At 46.5% G+C, this 18,631-nt stretch overlaps 1 protein-coding gene across 1 annotated transcript; it reads left to right on the top strand.

Moving 5' to 3' along the window:
• The first annotated feature begins 363 nt into the window (after positions 1–363).
• Positions 364–1,026, top strand: LOC147854102 (uncharacterized). Its single transcript, XM_087331975.1, has one exon. It carries the CDS (start codon positions 364–366, stop codon positions 1,024–1,026), a length of 663 nt encoding a protein of 220 aa, XP_087188101.1.
• Positions 1,027–18,631: the final 17,605 nt, after the last annotated feature.

The following is an 18,631-nucleotide window of genomic DNA, read 5'->3' as shown; positions in this document are numbered from 1 at the left end:
CCATTTAGAAAAACTTTTACTAGTCAAGAATTGACAAGTCTTGTTATGCGAGAAGTTTTCAAGCACCATGGCCTTCCAGATGAAATCATTAGTGATTGTGGACCACAATTTATTGCAAAGTTTTGGACACACTTACTTGAGAGCCTTGGAATTTCTTGTAAACTATCTTCAAGCTACCATCCTCAAACCGATGGGCAAACGGAACGCACAAATCAAACATTAGAACAATATCTCCGTTGCTTTATCAACTATCAACAAGATGATTGGATGGATTTCTTACATATGGCAGAATTTGCTTACATCCATTCTTCTACGGGACTCACTCCGTTCTTTGCAAACACAGGATATCATCCTCGATGAATGATGCTCGAATGTCCAAAAGTCTCAAAAAATCCCACGGTCAAAGATCGTCTAGAAAAACTCAAAGAAATTCAAACCAACCTTTCTCACAATTTGCTTCATGCTCACGCCAAGTACAAGAAGGTGGCGGATAAACATCGCTTAGATTCTTCACTTGAAGACCCTAAGTTTAAAGTTGGTGATCGTGTCTGCTTATTGCGTCGCAATGTGAAAACTACTCGACCAAGTGCCAAATTGGATTTCCAACGTCTAGGTCCATTTGTAATCTCTCATCAAGTCAACAATGTTGCATTTCGTCTGGACCTACCTTCACATATGCGTTTTCATCCAATATTTCATGTTTCATTATTAGAACCATGGACATCAAGTTCTATTCCAAATCGGGTTATCCCACCACCACCTCCGGTTCAACTTGCTGAAGGACATGAATATGAAGTAGAAGCTATTTTGGACTCTAAGGTCATCCGCAATAAGTTATATTATCTAGTAGATTGGCTGGGATACACGCCTGCGGATCAGACATGGGAACTTGCAACGAACGTCACTAATGCCTGTGAACTTATACAAGAGTTTCATCTTCGTTATCCCCATAAACCAAAACCTAGTTCATGCATTGCGACTCATGGAACTCGTCGTCAAAGGAGGGGATGCTGTCACAAAATGTGAATATCAAGGTTCGAACTTGTGACCTTCAAACAATGGTCTTACACTTCAGCCATTGCACCAACTCATTTTCATTAATGAATGCATTTTCATATTATTATTATTCAAGAACTCTAAAGTACTAGACACATTAAATGACCGCCAAATGGCATGCACCCTGTACACCAAGTGGCGCACAGCATGTATGCCAAATGGCGATCATGCACATTCTGATGTACAATATATAAGTCGAAGATCTGCTTAGTGTTGAACCATTCCGGTTCAACACCAGTCTTCAGCAACCTTGTAATCTCGGTTTCCGGTAATAGAAATTCTTGTATTTTTGTCTTGTAAACGTCTTCTCGTTTGTTATTATCTTCTTTTCTTCCAAATCGACCTTGTCTTCGAAGATTGGGTCGCGACAACTTGTTCTGAAGTGTCCTCTTTCCTTTTGGCAACTCTGTTAGTTTGTATCTGTGGTTCTCATGAAGGGAATCCATCTAGTCCTACATGGCACTCAACCACTTGCCGTTGTGGGTGTCTTTCTTTGCTTCTTCGAAGTTTTCTGGCTCCCCCTCATCGTTCATCAATACGTGCTCTGCATCCGGAAATCTCTCGGGAGCTCTTCTCTCTTTGAGAGGGTATCTCCATCCTTGTTCTTCAATTACCAGTTCCTCCGTTTGTTCTTCATCCGAATATGATTCAGGATCTTGTCCGTTTTCGGTGTCTTCTTCTTCTTCTTCTTCTTCTTCTTTGGTCGGTTTGGTTTCTTGTCTGAATCCGTCCGGTTCGTGGAGTGTCATCCAGTTACCAGTTAACATCCGGTTTCCGACCGGGTAAGTCCTTGTGTCCTTCAACTAATCTTTGTTTGTCGGCCCGGACTGCACTATCTTCCTCTTTGACTCCCGGTCGGCAATAGTCTTGTCTTCAACGAAGACTATGTCTCGACTCCTGAAGACCTTCTTGTCGACCAAGTCCCACACACGGTAGCCAAACTCATCATCGCCATATCCGAGGAATATGCATGGCCTGGACTTTGGATCCAAGTTTTCTCTCTTGTCCTTTGCAACATGCACATAAGTGAGCCACCCGAACACCTTCAGATGCCGGTAAGACACGTCTTTACTGGTCCATACTCTCTGTGGTGTGTCTCCTTCCAAGGGTGCGAAGGGTGATCTATTAATCACGTACGTCACTGTCATCAGCCCCCTCCCCCTTACTACTATTTTATATCTCACTCATTCCTTTTCTCTCTCTCTCTCTCTCTCTCCCTTTTTTCTCCCTTCCCCCTCCCCTATACCTCTCACTACCTTTTTCTACTCCCTCTTTTCCCTCAAACCTTCTCCCCACCACCTCTTACTAACTTCCTTTTTCTTTTCCTTCCTTTCCCTTCTTATTCCCTTCTTTTCTTTTCACTTTCTCACCATCTTATGTTTACGTACTTATAATTACATACCCTATCACTCATTCATTTCCCCTTATCACCCTATATCACTCACTCATATGTCTTATCACCCTATCAATCTTCCTATCACCAACTCATTTTCCCCTTTATCACCACCCCCTCTATCATCAAGATCTTCCACCTTAAATCCTTACAGCCCTCCATCTATTTACACTCTTATTACACCCCACTCCCTCTTTCCCCTCCCTTTACCATTCTCAACATCCTATATAAACCACCTTTTGTATTTACATGACCTTTTGCACTGATGAGCTCTAAGCGAGCGAAACTAGTTTGCTACATAAGGTCTTTCCTTTAATTTTAATCAAAATTTCTCTCTCTCTCTCTCTCTCTCTCTCTCTCTCTCTCACCTCTATGCTCAGAATATCTTCTTTTCCTATGACATTATCTACCATATCACAAAGTCGCCCGCACTCCTTGCTACAACCGACCGGTTAATAACAAAAAAGGCTAGATCGTATTTTCTATGGAGGGCTTATCATCGGAGTTTGGAACCCATAATAGTGATACTTCGACTCACATCGAATCACCATTCAATGCTGAGTTCCCTCCACAACAGATGATGACTTTTGCAGCGGCTAATTCCACCACACCCACTCCTATGAAACCTAGAAGCGCCAACAAACATCCAACTAAAAGACCACAAGCTATAATAGTTTCAACTACTCCAACCCCTCCAAAAACTACTAGTACCCAAGTAATCTCCAATGAATCACCGCTAATTTCCCAACACTTTGAAGATTATAAGTGTAGGATAATCGAAGAGTTTAAAAACCTCTATCGAAAAGCAGAAAAAGCTAAATAGACATACACTCGTATGTCAAACCTAAATTCTCAAAATATAGCCCCTCATAGCTTGAGAATCTACCCCTCTAGACTAATTATTGAGTAGGAAGATATTAATAAAAGCCTACAACTAGGGTTTACTTCCATCACAACACAATATAGTAAAGACCTCACTAGCACATATGTTAAGCATTTAGATAGTCTTGTGACAGGAACTGCACGCTCCCTATGCGCAACGCTCAGCCACAACCGAACTTAGAATCATACACAGAAAACGGGAAATGAAAGCACGACACAATGCAGAGAGGAGTACACAGGATGTTAGCGTGGAAAACCCAAACTAGGGAAAAACCACGGCAGCCCACAGACTGCAAACTATCACTATATCAGAATGTACAATAGTGAGCTCACGGAGGCAACGACCTCGTGCTCACAATCTTCGCCTCAAGCGGCGGTTACAATAGAGGCAACGACCTCTTCCTCTCTCTCTCTCTCTCTCTCTCTCTCTATACACTATTACACGCTCTCAAGTCTTGCACCAACAAGAATGACAACAACACTGTATTCTCTGTTTGCCCTAAGTCATATTTATACTAATATGACTTTTCGGCTATTTACAAATATAGCCCCGATGGACTCTCAGAAACATATTTACAAATATGTCCCTTCATCTGGTGATCACTCTTCACCGGGCCTGCATCATCCGGCGCTTGCCGGGCACTCATCATCCGGTTCTCATCGGATCATCCGTAGTCGGGTACTCCTCATCCGGTTCTCACCGGGTCTTCATCATCCGGTTCTCACCGGGTCATCCGTAGCCGCGTACTCCTCATCCGGTTTCCTGTTCTTCAGCACTGTTCTTCTCACTTCGCATCCAAAGGGACTTGTTTCCTAACAAACTCCCCCTTCACTCCGGCATGGGATGTCTTACTAGTCCGACCCGCTTTCGACATGCATCCAGCTTGTCAGGTGTCAGTACTTTGGTGAGCATATCTGACCCGTTCTCGGCCGTGTGGATCTTCGTCAGTGCGAACTCCTGGTCATCTACTCTTTCTCGGATCCAGTGATACCTACGTTGGATATGCTTCGTCCGGGAATGGTAGGCCGCATTCTTAGCAAGGTGGATGGCACTTTGACTATAGCAATAGAGCGGGTATTCATCTTGCCGGATACCGAGCTCTCCGATGAAGTCCTTCATCCATAATATTTCCTTGCCGGCTTCCACAGCCGCCATGTACTCCGCCTCCGTGGTTGACAACGCAACCGTCTTCTGCAGTCTCGACTGCCACGAAACATCTCCCCCTGCATATGTCATTACGTACCTAGATGTAGACCAGCTCGTATCCACATCAGCTGACATGTCCAAGTCGGTAAAACCGTCAAGTTGACGTTTACCGGAGCCGAATCGGAGACACATGTTCGAAGTGCCCTTTAAGTAACGGAGTATCCATTTGACCGCGTTCCAGTGCTCCCTACCGGGATTGCTCATAAACCGGCTCACCACTCCGACTGGGTATCCTATATCCGGTCGGGTACAAACCACTGCGTACATTAAGCCCCCGACGGGAGAGGCATATGGAACCTTCATCATATCTGCCTTATCTATTTTCGTCTTCGGGCTTTGCCTACCGGATAATCTGCAGTTTGCCAAGAGTGTCGATCTGACCGGTTTCGCATCTGACATGTTGAACCGGTGAAGCACCTTTGTCACGTACTTCTCCTGTGATAGCCACAAATGCTTCACTGACCGGTTCCGGATAATATGCATCCCCAACATCTGTCTTGCCGGACCCAAGACTTTCATTGAGAAGGTCCGGTTGAGAGCCTTCTTCAGCATCCGTATTTTGGCTTGGTCCCGTCCAACGATCAACATGTCGACCACGTACAGAAGGAGTATCAGGAAGTCGCCTCCTTCGAACTTCTTCACAAACACGCAATGATCGGCCTGCGTTTTGTGGTACCCTTGATCGGTCATGAAGGAGTCGAACTTTCGGTACCATTGTCGGGGAGCCTGCTTCAGTCCGTAGAGGCTCTTCTTCAACCGGCAAACCAGGTGCTCCTTCCCTTTCTCCGTGAATCCTTCTGGTTGCTGCATGTAGATCTCCTCTTCGAGGTCACCGTGACGAAATGCCGTCTTCACATCTAGTTGCTCTACCTCGAGGTCCATGCTTGCCACTATACTCAACACCGTCTGGATGGAGGTCATCTTTACTACCGGGGCAAATATCTCGTCGAAGTCCACGCCCTTCTTCTGTTGGAATCCCTTCACCATGATCCTGGCTTTGTATCTCAGGGGGTTGTCGGCATCTCCCGGTTTCAACTTGTACACCCACTTGTTTTGGAGTGCCCGCTTTCCTTTCGGCAACTCCATCAATTTGTACATATGGTTCTCATGTAGGGAATCCATCTCATCCTGCATGGCACTTAACCATTTTCGGCTGTGGGTGTCATCCTTCGCTTCTTCGAAGCTTTCTGGCTCTCCCTCATCGGTCAGCAGCACATGCTCTGAGTCCGGAAATCTTCGGGGGGGCCTTCTCTCTCTGAGAGGATATCTCCGTCTTTGGGCTTCAGTAACTGGCTCCTCCATTTGATATTCATCCGAATCCGATTCGGGGTCTTGGCCGGTTCCGGTTCCAACTTCCTCTACTTCTTCTTCTACCAGTTCGGTATCCTCACCGTAACCGTCTAGTTCCTCGAGTGCTAACCGGTCTCTTGCCGGTTGGGTTTGCTCATCGTAGAATCGATCCTTACCGATCGACTCGGAGTTCATTATCTTCTTCTCCAACTCCCAGTCGGCGAGTGTCTTGTCCTCCATGAAGATAATATCTCGACTCCGGAATACCTTCTTGTCGACCAGGTCCCACACTCGGTAGCCGAACTCATCGTCACCATAACCAAGGAATATGCATGGCTAGGTCTTCGAATCTAGTTTTCCTCTCCGGTCCTTAGCTACATGCACATACGCAAGACACCCGAATACTTTCAGATGCCGGTAGGACACTTCCTTACCAGTCCAGACTCTTTGTGGCGTGTCTCCGTCCAAGGGTACTGAGGGTGATCTGTTTATCACATACGTCGTTGTGGACAGCGCCTTAGCCCAAAACACCTTGGGTAGTTTTGCATGCACTAGCATACTCCGGACCCTCTCCATTATGGTCCGGTTCATCCTCTCGGCCAGCCCGTTTAGTTCCGGCGTCTTTGGCACGGTAAATTCGAGCCGGATTCCCTTCCAGCGACAGTACTCCTCGAACTGCCCCCGGTATTCACCTCCGTTATCTGCTCGAACCGCCTTCAGCTTCCGACCGGTTTCTCTTTCCACTCTCGCGTGGAGCTCTTTGAAGACGGATAGCACTTGTTCCTTCGTCTTCAATGGTGTGGCCCACAGCTTCCGTCTATGGTCATCTAAGAACGTCATGAAGTACTGCGATCTTGCATGTGACTTCGTGTCCACTTGACACACATCAGTATGCACCAACTCCAGTGGTGCATTACGTCTCATCGGTGGCCTCGATCGGAAGGAGGTCTAGTTTTGCTTTCCGGCCAGACAATCAGTGCACTTCTCCAAGTGCACGTTCTTCACTGGAATGAGGTTGTCGTTTGCAAGCCTCTTCATCCCCTTCTCGCTCATGTGACACAACCTTTTGTGCCACAACTCACCGGGAGTGTCGGATGCCACGTTCACTTCCTCCAGACATAATCGGGCATTCATCAAGTACAGTGTGTTTACCTTCCGGGCCTAAGCCACAATCAGGCTCCCTTTGCTGAACTTCATAACACCGTTCCGGATGCTACCCGTGTAGCCTTCATCATCTAGCCGACCGGCTGATATCAGGTTCAGACGAACCTCCGAAACGTGTCAGACATCCTTCACCAGCATCTTGCATTTGGTTGGTGTTGACAGCCACACGTCTCCTATGCCGACAATTCGGCATGTACGTTCATTCCCCATCCGGACACAGCCATGATCAATGACTGAGTAGGATGAGAAGGATTTCTGGTCCGGGGTAAGGTGGAACGACGCTCCGGAGTCGACCACCCAGGTCATCTCGTCGCCGGCAAGGTTTAACTCACTTTCCTCGGTGATGAGCATCAACTCTTCTTCACTTGCCGCGATTGCCGTCGTTCCCTTCCGGTCCGTTCCCCTCCGGTCTTTACCGTTCCGGTCCGGTGTCCACTTCGAATTGGTACCGTCGGTTTCCTTGTCTTTATGGAAATGCCGACAATTCTTTTGGAAGTGTCCCGCCTTGCCACAATAGAAGCAAGTAGGCCTCCCCCTTGACTTTGATCGTGTCCCCGACTTTTCCCAGTTCTGGGGACTACGGTTTCTATGTCTTCCGCGTTCCGATTCGGTAAGGAGCGCTTTGGAGTCGGAGCTCATATCCTTATCTTTCCGACGTGCCTCCTCATCTAGCAAGCTCGACTTCACTCTTGCTAGGGATAATTGTTTCCCTTCCGGCCCGGCGTTGCCCAAACTGACAACCAATGTCTCCCAGCTATCCGGGAGGGAACCGAGCAGGAGTAGCGCTAGTACCTTATCGGCGAGAGGTACTTCCAATGATGTTTCCTGGTGGATCAGCCCCTGGAAGGCATTCATGTGCTCCGCCATGCTGGAGCCATCTTGGTACCGGAGTCTTACTAGCTTCCGGAATACCGAAACTTGATTAACAACATTTTTGTTTTGAAACATAATGTCGATCTTCTCCCAGAGCTCATGAGCCTTGCTCTCTTCATTGAAGTTGTTGTATAGGCTCATGTCGATGAAGCACCGTATGTACATCGTTGTCTTCATGTGCATCACCTCCCATATCGTGGCGTCGATTTTGTCCGGTCTCTTGTGCCCGAACTGAACCGGCAACCAAAGATCTTTAACCACGAGCATGTCCCTCATCTTCGACTTCCACACCGAATAGTTGGAGCCGGTGAGCTTGAACATGCCACCCAACGAATCGTCCATTTTCTGTGTCGTTTCGCTCTGATTCCACTTTGACAGGAACTGCATGCTCCCTATGCGCAACGCTCAGCCACAACCGAGCTTAGAATCATACACAGAAAACGGGAAATGAAAGCACGACACAATGGAGAGAGGAGTACACAAGATGTTAGCGTGGAAAACCCAAACTAGGGAAAAACCACGGCAGCCCACAGACTACAAACTATCACTATATCAGAATGTACAATAGCGAGCTCACGGAGGCAACGACCTCGTGCTCACGATCTTCGCCTCAAGCGGCGGTTACAATAGAGGCAGCGACCTCTTCCTCGCTCTCTCTCTCTCTATACACTATTACACGCTCTCAAGTCTTGCACCAACAAGAATGACAACAACACTGTATTCTCTGTTTGCCCTAAGTCATATTTATACTAATATGACTTTTCGGCTATTTACAAATATAGCCCCGATGGACTCTCAGAAACATATTTACAAATATGTCCCTTCATCCGGTGATCACTCTTCATCGGGCCTGCATCATCCGGCGCTTGCCGGGCACTCATCATCCGGTTCTCACCGGGTCATCCGTAGCCGGGTACTCCTCATCCGGTTTCCTGTTCTTCAGCACTGTTCTTCTCACTTCCCATCCGGAGGGACCTGTTTTCTAACATCTTGTCCATTACTACACAAAAAGAGTAGGTAACTTTCCTATAACTGTGCGATCTAATATACTCAAGATTGCTAATCTCCTAAAAGCCCATGTTTGTTTTGACGAAGTAGAGGAACTCGAATCAAGCCCAAACTCATTTAGCAAATAACTTGAAATTTTCCAAGAAGAGTTAGCGATTAATATTCTAAAAGAATGTAATACTATAGCTCTCTCATTCACTTATAGGGAAGCCTTTAGGGCTACTGCTATGCAAAGAAAAGATAAAGCCCAATCAATAAATGACAACACTCAGAACACACACAAGCACCATATTAGAGAGATAGACATAGATATGGAGTTAGATGATGATATTGAAAAAGTTGTCGATAGTTTTGAGAAAGTACAATATAACAAATTTCAGTATACATCTCAGCACAATAATCCTAACTTGAGAACAAACCCTAACCCTAACTTGAGAACAAACCCTAACCCTAACTTGAGAACAAACCCCAACCGTAACCCTAATCCTAACCCTAACTCTAAAACAATTCACAACCTAAAAACTAACACTAACACAAACCCTAACTTGAAGCCTCCTCCACCACAAATTCACCGTGCATCATCCAACCACCGCAACCATCCTCAATTCATCTGCAACATAAATAATAATGAAGTTAGCATGAACCCGTATCCTCACAACCTCAACCATCGAAACCCAAAATTACTTTTCTATAGATCCAACGAGATTTGGGTAGGCCCGAACACAAACTCGGCCTACCCTCACCATAACCCGAACTCCAACTTTACCACACATGCTTCCCTTCGTACATGTCCTTCGCATCATCCACCACAAGATCTCCATCAACGATCACCATCATCACTTTTCAGCAGCAACAAAGACATCAACCACTATAATCATCCACCCCAAGATCTCCATCAACCACCACCATCATCACTTTTTGGCGGCAACAAAGACATTAACCACTATACGCATCCTTGGCCACATGCCGCACACGGAGCACCCCCGTCTCTGATCCATAGCCTCCACTCATCGACCGCACCTCCTAGATTCTCGTCGGCCCAACACAACCAGCAACAGTACGATGGGATTAACGCACATGTGGGCTACAACAATGTTCTGGCCTCTGGTCATGCATTCGATTACAACAAAGTCCATCTCCCCCATTCTCACCTTCCTCCTCTGCTCCTCAGCCCTCCTCTGTATACGAAGCCCCTCGAGACCTCTCATCCCTCCTTTCCCCCTCAATTTTCTTTCCCTCCTCGTACATTGGGGCAACAGCATAGCCCATCCCTTTTCCACACCAAGATCCCAACACCCTTTCCTTATTCATGGCCACCACACCCATACCCCATTCACTCTCAAAACCCTCCCCCCACACTTTCTACTAATTCTTTGTATACCCCCTCGTTACTTTCCAATATTCCCCTATTTAACCCCATGCCCCCTTTTTGTAATGATCCTCACCCTAAATTTCCCCCCAACAATTTGTATAATTCTGGTCTTACCCCTCCCCCAATCTCTAATATAGCCCCAACCTCACCCCCCCCCCCCCCCCCCCCCCCCCAATATTTTCACATAGTCCTCCCATAACCCCCTCTCCATTCTTAATAATTCCACACATGCCACCACCCCCTTATTTTCACATAATATGAATAAGAACCCCTCCCTATTTACATCTAATACCCCTCCTCTTTTTCCTAATTTAAACCTATCCGCCCCTGCCACCCACCCATATAATAAATCAAACTCACACAACTCATATAAACCCCCCTGTCACCCCATAACTAAAACTCCAACTTATACGTCTAAACCAAAAAACGTGTAACGAGGCGTGCTAAACGAATTAGTAAACGGTTTAAGCACGCCTTACACCCGTGTAAACGTCTCTTTGACATACTAGATAGGTCCCCTTTAACGTGTGATACGTACATGTAGCTAGGTAGAAAAAACTCCCATTACCCCTTCTCCCCTTACACTAAATCACGCACTAAAAGGTTTAGATACAAGTTTTGGAAACCACTTACTCCGACCATAAACACGACTCCCATCTTAAAAAGAAAAATTCATAATCTTTCAAATTATGCCCTTAGTAAATTAGAAATCAAACTTTTAAACCTAGGACTTAAGTTTATACCCCCCTGCCCCCCACCAACTAACCAATCCATTCTTCAAGAATACCAAAACCTTAGTAGATCCTTGAGGCTTAAACATTTCTTTAAAGACTTCAACTCCCTCCCCTCTAATCCCTTCAAACTACCCAACCCGAATTGGAACCCTCCTACTAAGTATCCACCATTAGAGTCTATACTCCATAAACACAATATCTCTCTCTCCACAAACCTCCATAATAATATACTACCTAATACCAAAATACCACTACACCTTCAAATAGCACTAACCAGCCTTAGAAAAAACAAACAAATAATCATCCTACCAGCGGAAAAAAACATCGGAGTTTGTGTCCTTGATAAAAAAACATACCTAGATAAAGGCCTAGAACATTTATCTGACATCACTACATATGAAAAAGTTAATAGTCTCCCATTAGAAGAACTTTTAAGTCGACTACATGACATAGTCAACCGTAACCTTAATATCTTGTCTCTCGTAGAAATACAATTTATCCTACACAAACCTCCTAAAGGTTCCTCAGTGCCTAATATGTACTTCCTACCAAAAGTACATAAAACCCTCGTTAGCTATAGACCAATTTGCTCATATAATGGTTCATTATTTGAACAAACGTCTAAATAGCTTCACCATCAACTCCTCCCTATACTTCTATGTCAAAAACAATATCTTAGGGACTCCCATTCTCTTGTCCAAACCTTCAAACAACTTATAACACCACCCAATAGCTTCATTTTTTCTTTTGATGTTGAACTCCTCTACCCTAGCATCCCACCAAAACTAAGACTCTCAATCCTATAAAATCTTATTTCCCCCCACTTTTCGAACCAAAAAAGTAATTTGATTTATACCCTTAGCACCCTCACTTTAGAATACCACTTCCTAAATTTCAACAACCAAATTATCAACAGGTAAAAGGAACAGCCATGGGCAGTAATTTTTCCGTTGTTTACGTATGTCTCTTCCTCTCATATCTAGAAAATTCCAATCCATCACCCCACCTTTTCTATTTCACTAGGTATATTGATGATGCCTTTGGCATCTGGACTGGTACTAAACCCCAACTGTTCGAATACCTAAACTTCTATAGTAACACTACGCAAAACTCTATCAAACTAACCATACATACTTCTTACACGAAACTACCCTTTTTAAACTAGATAATAATAGATTCACTTTTAATTGCTTTCAAAAAACACTTAATACATATCAATACATCCCTTATTCTTCCAATCACCCTCTCCATGTTAAAAATAGTTTCGTTTTGAATGAATTAAAAAGATATATGGTTAGAGAAAGCACATCCCTAGGTTACTTAAATATGCAAAGACATTCTTTACGAGAGTTAGGGCCCGAGGTTATCCCAAGCATTATATTCTAAAGAACTTTAGAAAACACCCTTACTCCCTTAGACACACTCTCCTCTTCAAAGAAAAAACTAAAAAAACCACCTCACCCAGTATCTTTAAACTTAGATATACTTGCCATACCCCCACACTAATTATCAATGAAATGCTCACTAGCCTACACTCTAATATCCAATTTGATCCCCCACTACAACATATCCCCAAACCCATTATCTGTTGGACAAAATCCAAAAACCTCCACTCCTTTCTAGTGAAAACTAAAAACATCCTAGACCCCCCATCAACATATTTTCTCACCCTTCATTTAATCTATCCCCCTTCCTTGTTCCTCTCCCCTTCCCCCTTACTACTATTTACTAGTCACACACATCTCCCTTTTCCCCGTCCCTCCTATCTATAACCCCCTATCATTCCCTTATATTTCACTAAAATCCATATTTCTCTCTCTCTCTCTCTCCCTTTTTTTCTCCCTTCCCTCTCCCCTATACCTCTCACTACCTTTTTATACACTCTCTCTCTTCCCAATTTTCCCTCAAACCTTTTTCTTTCCCTTCCTATTCCCTTCTTTTCTTTTCACCTTCTCACCATCTTATGTTTACGTACTTATAATTACATACCGTATCACTCATTCATTTCCCCTTATCACCCTATCCCACTCACTCATCTGTCTTATCACCCTATCAATCTTCCTATCACCAGCTCATTTTCCCCTTTATCACCACCCCCCCTATCATCAAGATCTTCCACCTTAAATCCTTACAACCCTCCATCTATTTACACTCTTATTATACCCTGCTCACTATGATTATACTTTCCCTCATTCTCCTCCCTTCCCCATTCTCAACATCCTATATAACCCACATTTTGTATTTACATGACCTTTTGCAGTGATGAGCTCTAAGCGACCAAATCTAGTTTGCTACATAAGGTCTTTCCTTTCATTTTAATCAAAATTTCTTGAGTTTCTCTCTCTCTCTCTCTCTCTCTCTCTCTCTCTCTCTCTCCTCTCTATGCTCAGAATCTCTTCTTTTCCTATTACATTATCTACCATATCACAAAGTTGCCCACACTCCTTGCTACAACCGAACGGTTAATAACAAAAAACATCTTGGACAACTTTGCATGTGCTAGCATGCTTCAGACCCTCTCCATTATGGTCCGATTCATCCGTTCCTCCAGCCCGTTCAGTTTCGACGTCTTCGGCACAGTGAATTGAAGCCGGATTCTCTTTGACCTGTCCCTGGTATTCACCTCTATTATCTGCTCAAACCGCCTTTAGCTTCCAACCAGTTTCCTTTTCCACTCTCGCTTGGAGCTCCTGGAAGACGGACAACACCTGATTCTTCATCTTCAACGGTGAGACCCAAACTTCCGGCTGTGATCGTCTATGAACGTCACGAAGTACTATGATCCGGTATGTGACTTCATGTCCACTTGACACACATCGGTTTATACCAACTCCAGTGGTGCATTCTGTCTCATCGGTGGTCTTGACTGGAAAGAGGTTCGGTTTTGCCAACCGGCCAAGCAATCAATGCACTTCTCAAGATGCACGTATTTCACCTCCGGAATGAGGTTTTGTTTGGCAAGACTTCTCATCCCCTTCTGGCTCATATGACACAGTTTCTTGTGCCACAACTCACCGGCATTGTTGGAGGCTACACTCACTTCTTCCCGGCATATCCGGGCATGCATCAAATACAATGTGTTGATCTTCCATGCTCAAGCCACGATTAAGCTTCCTTTGCTGAATTTCATGACTCCGTTCAGGATGCTACCCATGTAGCATTCATCATCTAGCCGACCGGCTGATATCAGGTTCAACCGAACCTCCGGAATGTGTAGGACATCCTTCAACAGCAGCGTGCACCCAATTGATGTCATCAACCACACATCTCCTATGCCGACAATTCGGCATGACCCTTCATTCCCCATCCAAACACAACCCAGATCTCCGGCGCTATAGGATGAGAAGCATTCTTAGTATGGTGTGAGGTGGAACGATGCTCCGGAATCGACAACCCATGTTGTCTCGTCGCCGACAATGTTTAACTCATTCTCCTTGATGATGAACAACAGTTCTTCTTCACTTGTCGTGATTTTCGATGTTTCTTTCCGATCCAGACCTCTCCGGTCCGAACTCTTCTTCGAATCGATGTTGTTAATAAATTTCTCTTTCCGGAAATGCCGGCAGTTTTTCTGGGAGTGTTATGGCTTTCCACAATAGAAGCAAGTAAGCCTCCCCCTTGACTTCGACCTCATCCCTGATTTGTCCCGATTCTGGGACTCTGATTCCCGTTTCTACCTCGGTTCTGGTCATCTTCCGTAACCAAAGCCTTCGGGTCGATTCCGGATTCCCAATCCTTCTGCCATGCTTCTTCATGTAACAAGCTTGATTTTACCCTTGCTAGGGACAACTACTTTCCTTCCGGCCCAGCGTTGCCCAAAGTGACAACTAGCATCTCCCAACTATCTAGGAGGGAACCAAGCAGGAGCAATGCAAGTACCTCGTCGGCCAATGGTACTTCAAGCGAAATTGTTTGATTTATGAGCCCCTAGAATGAATTCATGTGCTCTTGCATGCTGGGTCCGTCCTGGTATAGGAGTCTCACTAACTTCCGGAATACCGAAACCCGATTTAAGGCGTTTTTACTCTCCAGCATGGTGCCGATTTTCTCCCAGAGCACATGAGCCTTACTTTCTTCATATGTCAAGGAAACACCGAATGTATGCCGTTTTCTTCATATGCATCACCTCCCATGTCGTGGCATCGAAGACACAAGGGGCTGAAGAAACAACACTTAGTGAGGATACCAGCAGGAAAGGAAATGATCAAGAGGTGAACAAACTTGGATATAGATCGAGGATCCACCATGGAGCACTAGAGCATAAAAGAGTGAGCTACGAACAATGGATGTTACCGGCCGGCAAGGAGTCCAAAATACGGAGTGAAGGAATTAATTAAGTATGGTTGTAAATAAGCATAGTATGGACGGACGGACTGGAAACGGTATGCCGTTCCAGATCCGGACGGATCCCAAATAGGTGCGATAGGCACCGTTTTGTACTACGGGCCGGAAACCTATTTAAAGGCCCGAACCCCATTGTAATCGCAGCGGATAATTAATAGAGCGTATGGTGTTTATACTTCTGTGTTGATTTCCGTTCTGTAATTACTGTTATATCTTACGCGTGTAATTAACAAAAGCGCTCTAATCGTGTAACCTACTTAAGTCGGTGTAATCGTTGAGTCATAATCCTATGCCGTAATCACCCTTTGGTGAAGTGTCTCCGTGACACCTTGTGTTAGGCCTTGTCCGGTCAGAGAACAACACAGTTTTGGCGACCACGATTCCTGCTTTCTCGCAGCGAACGACGGCTTAATGGATGACGAGACCAACGCACGACCTGGTTACAGACCGAGCTCGACGCCTCGCCAAACGGCAAAGACGGCGTGAGACTTTCCAGCAAGCAGCGCACGAAATTCGCTCGGATCGTTCGTTCTCCAACGAGATCTGGAGAGTCGCGGAGGAATCTCTTCGGTTACAGCAAACTCGCGACCAGGACGACGGAAGCGGTCTAAGTAATCTCCGGGAAACCGAACGCCTCCTCGAGGCGCTGGCAAGCGGAGAAAACGAGGCAGAAGCCTTTTCAGCCTACGAATCGGATTCCGACGGGGGATACAGCGTGCACACGAACTACCGGAGCAGCAACGATACCCCCGGCGGCCCGGAGGACGACGGGTCGGATACCGTGCCGACTCCAGAACCGGAACCGTTCGACCAGGGCTATCCGGAACCGCAAACGGAAGCCGTCAACCCACCAACACCGGAAGTGGAAGAAGCAAAGCCACCGACACCAACGAAAGAGCCGGTGAAGGAACCGGAAAAAGCACTGGCAAAAGAACCGGACGTGGAACCGGAGAGAAAACCGGAAAGATATCAACAAACGCCACTAAACCGCGGCCTAATACTGGACGACGACATGCCATTCCAATACTCAAAGTATCGCGATGATCCGGACGTGGAAGCGCATGTTCATGCCTTCGAGCAGACATGGGAAGCAAATCACGCGTCCCAGCGATTGACACCGGAGGAAGAAGAACGCTCGAAGATAGCGGAATTCGGGGTCACGTTGGAAGGACCAGCGGCACGATGGCGGCGGACGCAGGACCCGGCAACCATCACAACCTTTGCAGAATTAAAAGCAAAATTCTTGCATTTTTTCCACAAGGAGGTCGACCAGACGACGATGGTGGGCCTGTTTTATACGATCCGACAGGAGGCAGGGGAAAGCATTCCCCAATTCGTCATCCGTTTCCAACGAATACATAGCCAGCTTGCCCGTGCACCCCCGGAGGAGGAATTACGGACGATATTTTTAAACGCACTCCGGGAACCGTTACGCACGGTGTGTACGGTGATCGACTTTCGAGGAAGCACCATTGACCAGGTCATTGACCGGGTCAGAGAAATGGAAAAGTCAAGCTCATGGCTTACACTGGGAGCACTGCAACGGGCGTTACCCACAGATGAAGATCTCCGGTTCCGGCAGGCAATTCAATGCACAATCTGCTTGAATGCCGGACACTCGGCAGTGGAGTGCACCATGCGAACCCAGTGTGTGATTTGTCAATCCAAGAGTCATACAACGGACCGGTGCGAGTATAACCTGCTAAACCGACAAGCACCACCCGTCCGACGGATCGAGCCAAGAAGCAGCCGAGACGAAGATGAAGATCGTTGGCAAAGAATGAACCGGTACCGACCGGCATAGGATGTCCGGTACGGAGACAGACAAGAGAATGATGGCCGGTACGGGGATCGGCATGATAACTACGACCGGTATGAGCGATCGGACCGTTATCGGGAGTCCAACAGACGACACGAGCAATACGACAGAGACCATTCCCCTGGTTACCGAAGGCACCAGGAGGACTACGGCCGATTTTACGATCCACCACGACAGGACTACCGAAATAAAAATAGGAATAATAAGAAACGTAATTTCAAGAAAGGTGGTCACCCTAGGGACCCGGAACATGGAACCCCAAGGAGCCAACCGGCACAGAACGCACCACTCACTACGGGACCGACTCCGGCTACCAGCAATGCTGAATCCAGCAATACCCGTAAAGAGTACTGCTACTACTGCAGGCAGGAAGGCCACTACAGTAACCAGTGCCCGGCAAAGAGCTACGATAAACGACCAGCAGTTAATATGGTGGTTCCGGAAGTGGCGGATTTACAGCAAGTAACCACACGGTCGAAAGGCATGGCCAAAGAGTGGGAAACACAAGAGGCCATACGAAAACAAGCGACGGAATGGGTGAAGGAAGCCAATGAAAGGAACGTCGCGGACGCGGAACGGCAAACGGCGAATACCATAGGGAGTGCCGGCGGTAGCCACGCAGAAAACGAGACATGGCAAGCACTGCAAGAATGTCAGATCACGTTGCCATTAGGAAGACTCTTGCAGCTCGTGCCGCGATTTACGGAAGGACTAAAAACGGTCATGACAGACGGTATAGCCCCACCGGCACCAGTCCTCTTCTCGAATCCGAAGGAGGGATCGACGGTGGTGGACACTAGTAGTCCGGTGATTACAGCTATTGTCAAAGGGCACGAACTTCCCGGCACAGTAATCGATGGAGGTTCCGGGGTGAACGTAATAAGCCTCCGCACGTGTGATGCCTTGGGTATACATGAATGGGAGCCATGTCCGTTCTGGCTACGGATGGCGGATACGAGCTCTGTACGGCCGACGGGCTTAATACGGAAATTGGAAGTCACCATAGGAGGTCACACATTTCACATCTCGGCTGTAGTGCTGCAGCTACAGGCGCAAGGAGCGTACCCACTGTTGCTGGGCAGACCATGGTTGAAAACAGCACACATCAAGCAAAATTGGCGGAAAAATATGATTACCTTCCGGCGCGGAAAAGCCAAGGTCCGGGTACCGACACAACCACGGACGAGCAACGGTAAGGAATGCACACCGCTGTATGCGGAATGCGTGAACATGCTTGAAGGGTTGGCAGACGACGAAGAAGCCCAGTACTTGGAGGAACACCCGAAGATCGTACCACTTTTCGAGATTGACGTGGTTGAAGCCGTAGCGCCATACTTGCCGCAGCGGGACGAAACCGAAGCCGAACCAGACAAAGATTCGATTCGGGAATTACGGCAAGCACAGGAAGCGTTGGAACGGGAAATGGCCGTTTCCCAACGGGTAAAAACATCCCAGCTCGACGAAGTGAACCTAGGAAGCAAGGACGAAT

This window comes from Azolla caroliniana, unplaced genomic scaffold (genome assembly GCF_043228905.1).
Source record: "Azolla caroliniana isolate FFs.n. ecotype wild unplaced genomic scaffold, voAzoCaro1.0.p SCAF_16, whole genome shotgun sequence".
Lineage (NCBI taxonomy): Eukaryota > Viridiplantae > Streptophyta > Polypodiopsida > Salviniales > Salviniaceae > Azolla > Azolla caroliniana.
The sequence above is the reverse complement of the archived record's forward strand: the minus strand, read 5'-3'. Positions and strand labels throughout refer to the sequence as shown.

Coding starts and splice junctions, on each gene's coding strand:
- LOC147854102 (XM_087331975.1), top strand. CDS start 364: ATGCTCGAATGTCCAAAAGTCTCAAAAAATCCCACGGTCAAAGATCGT.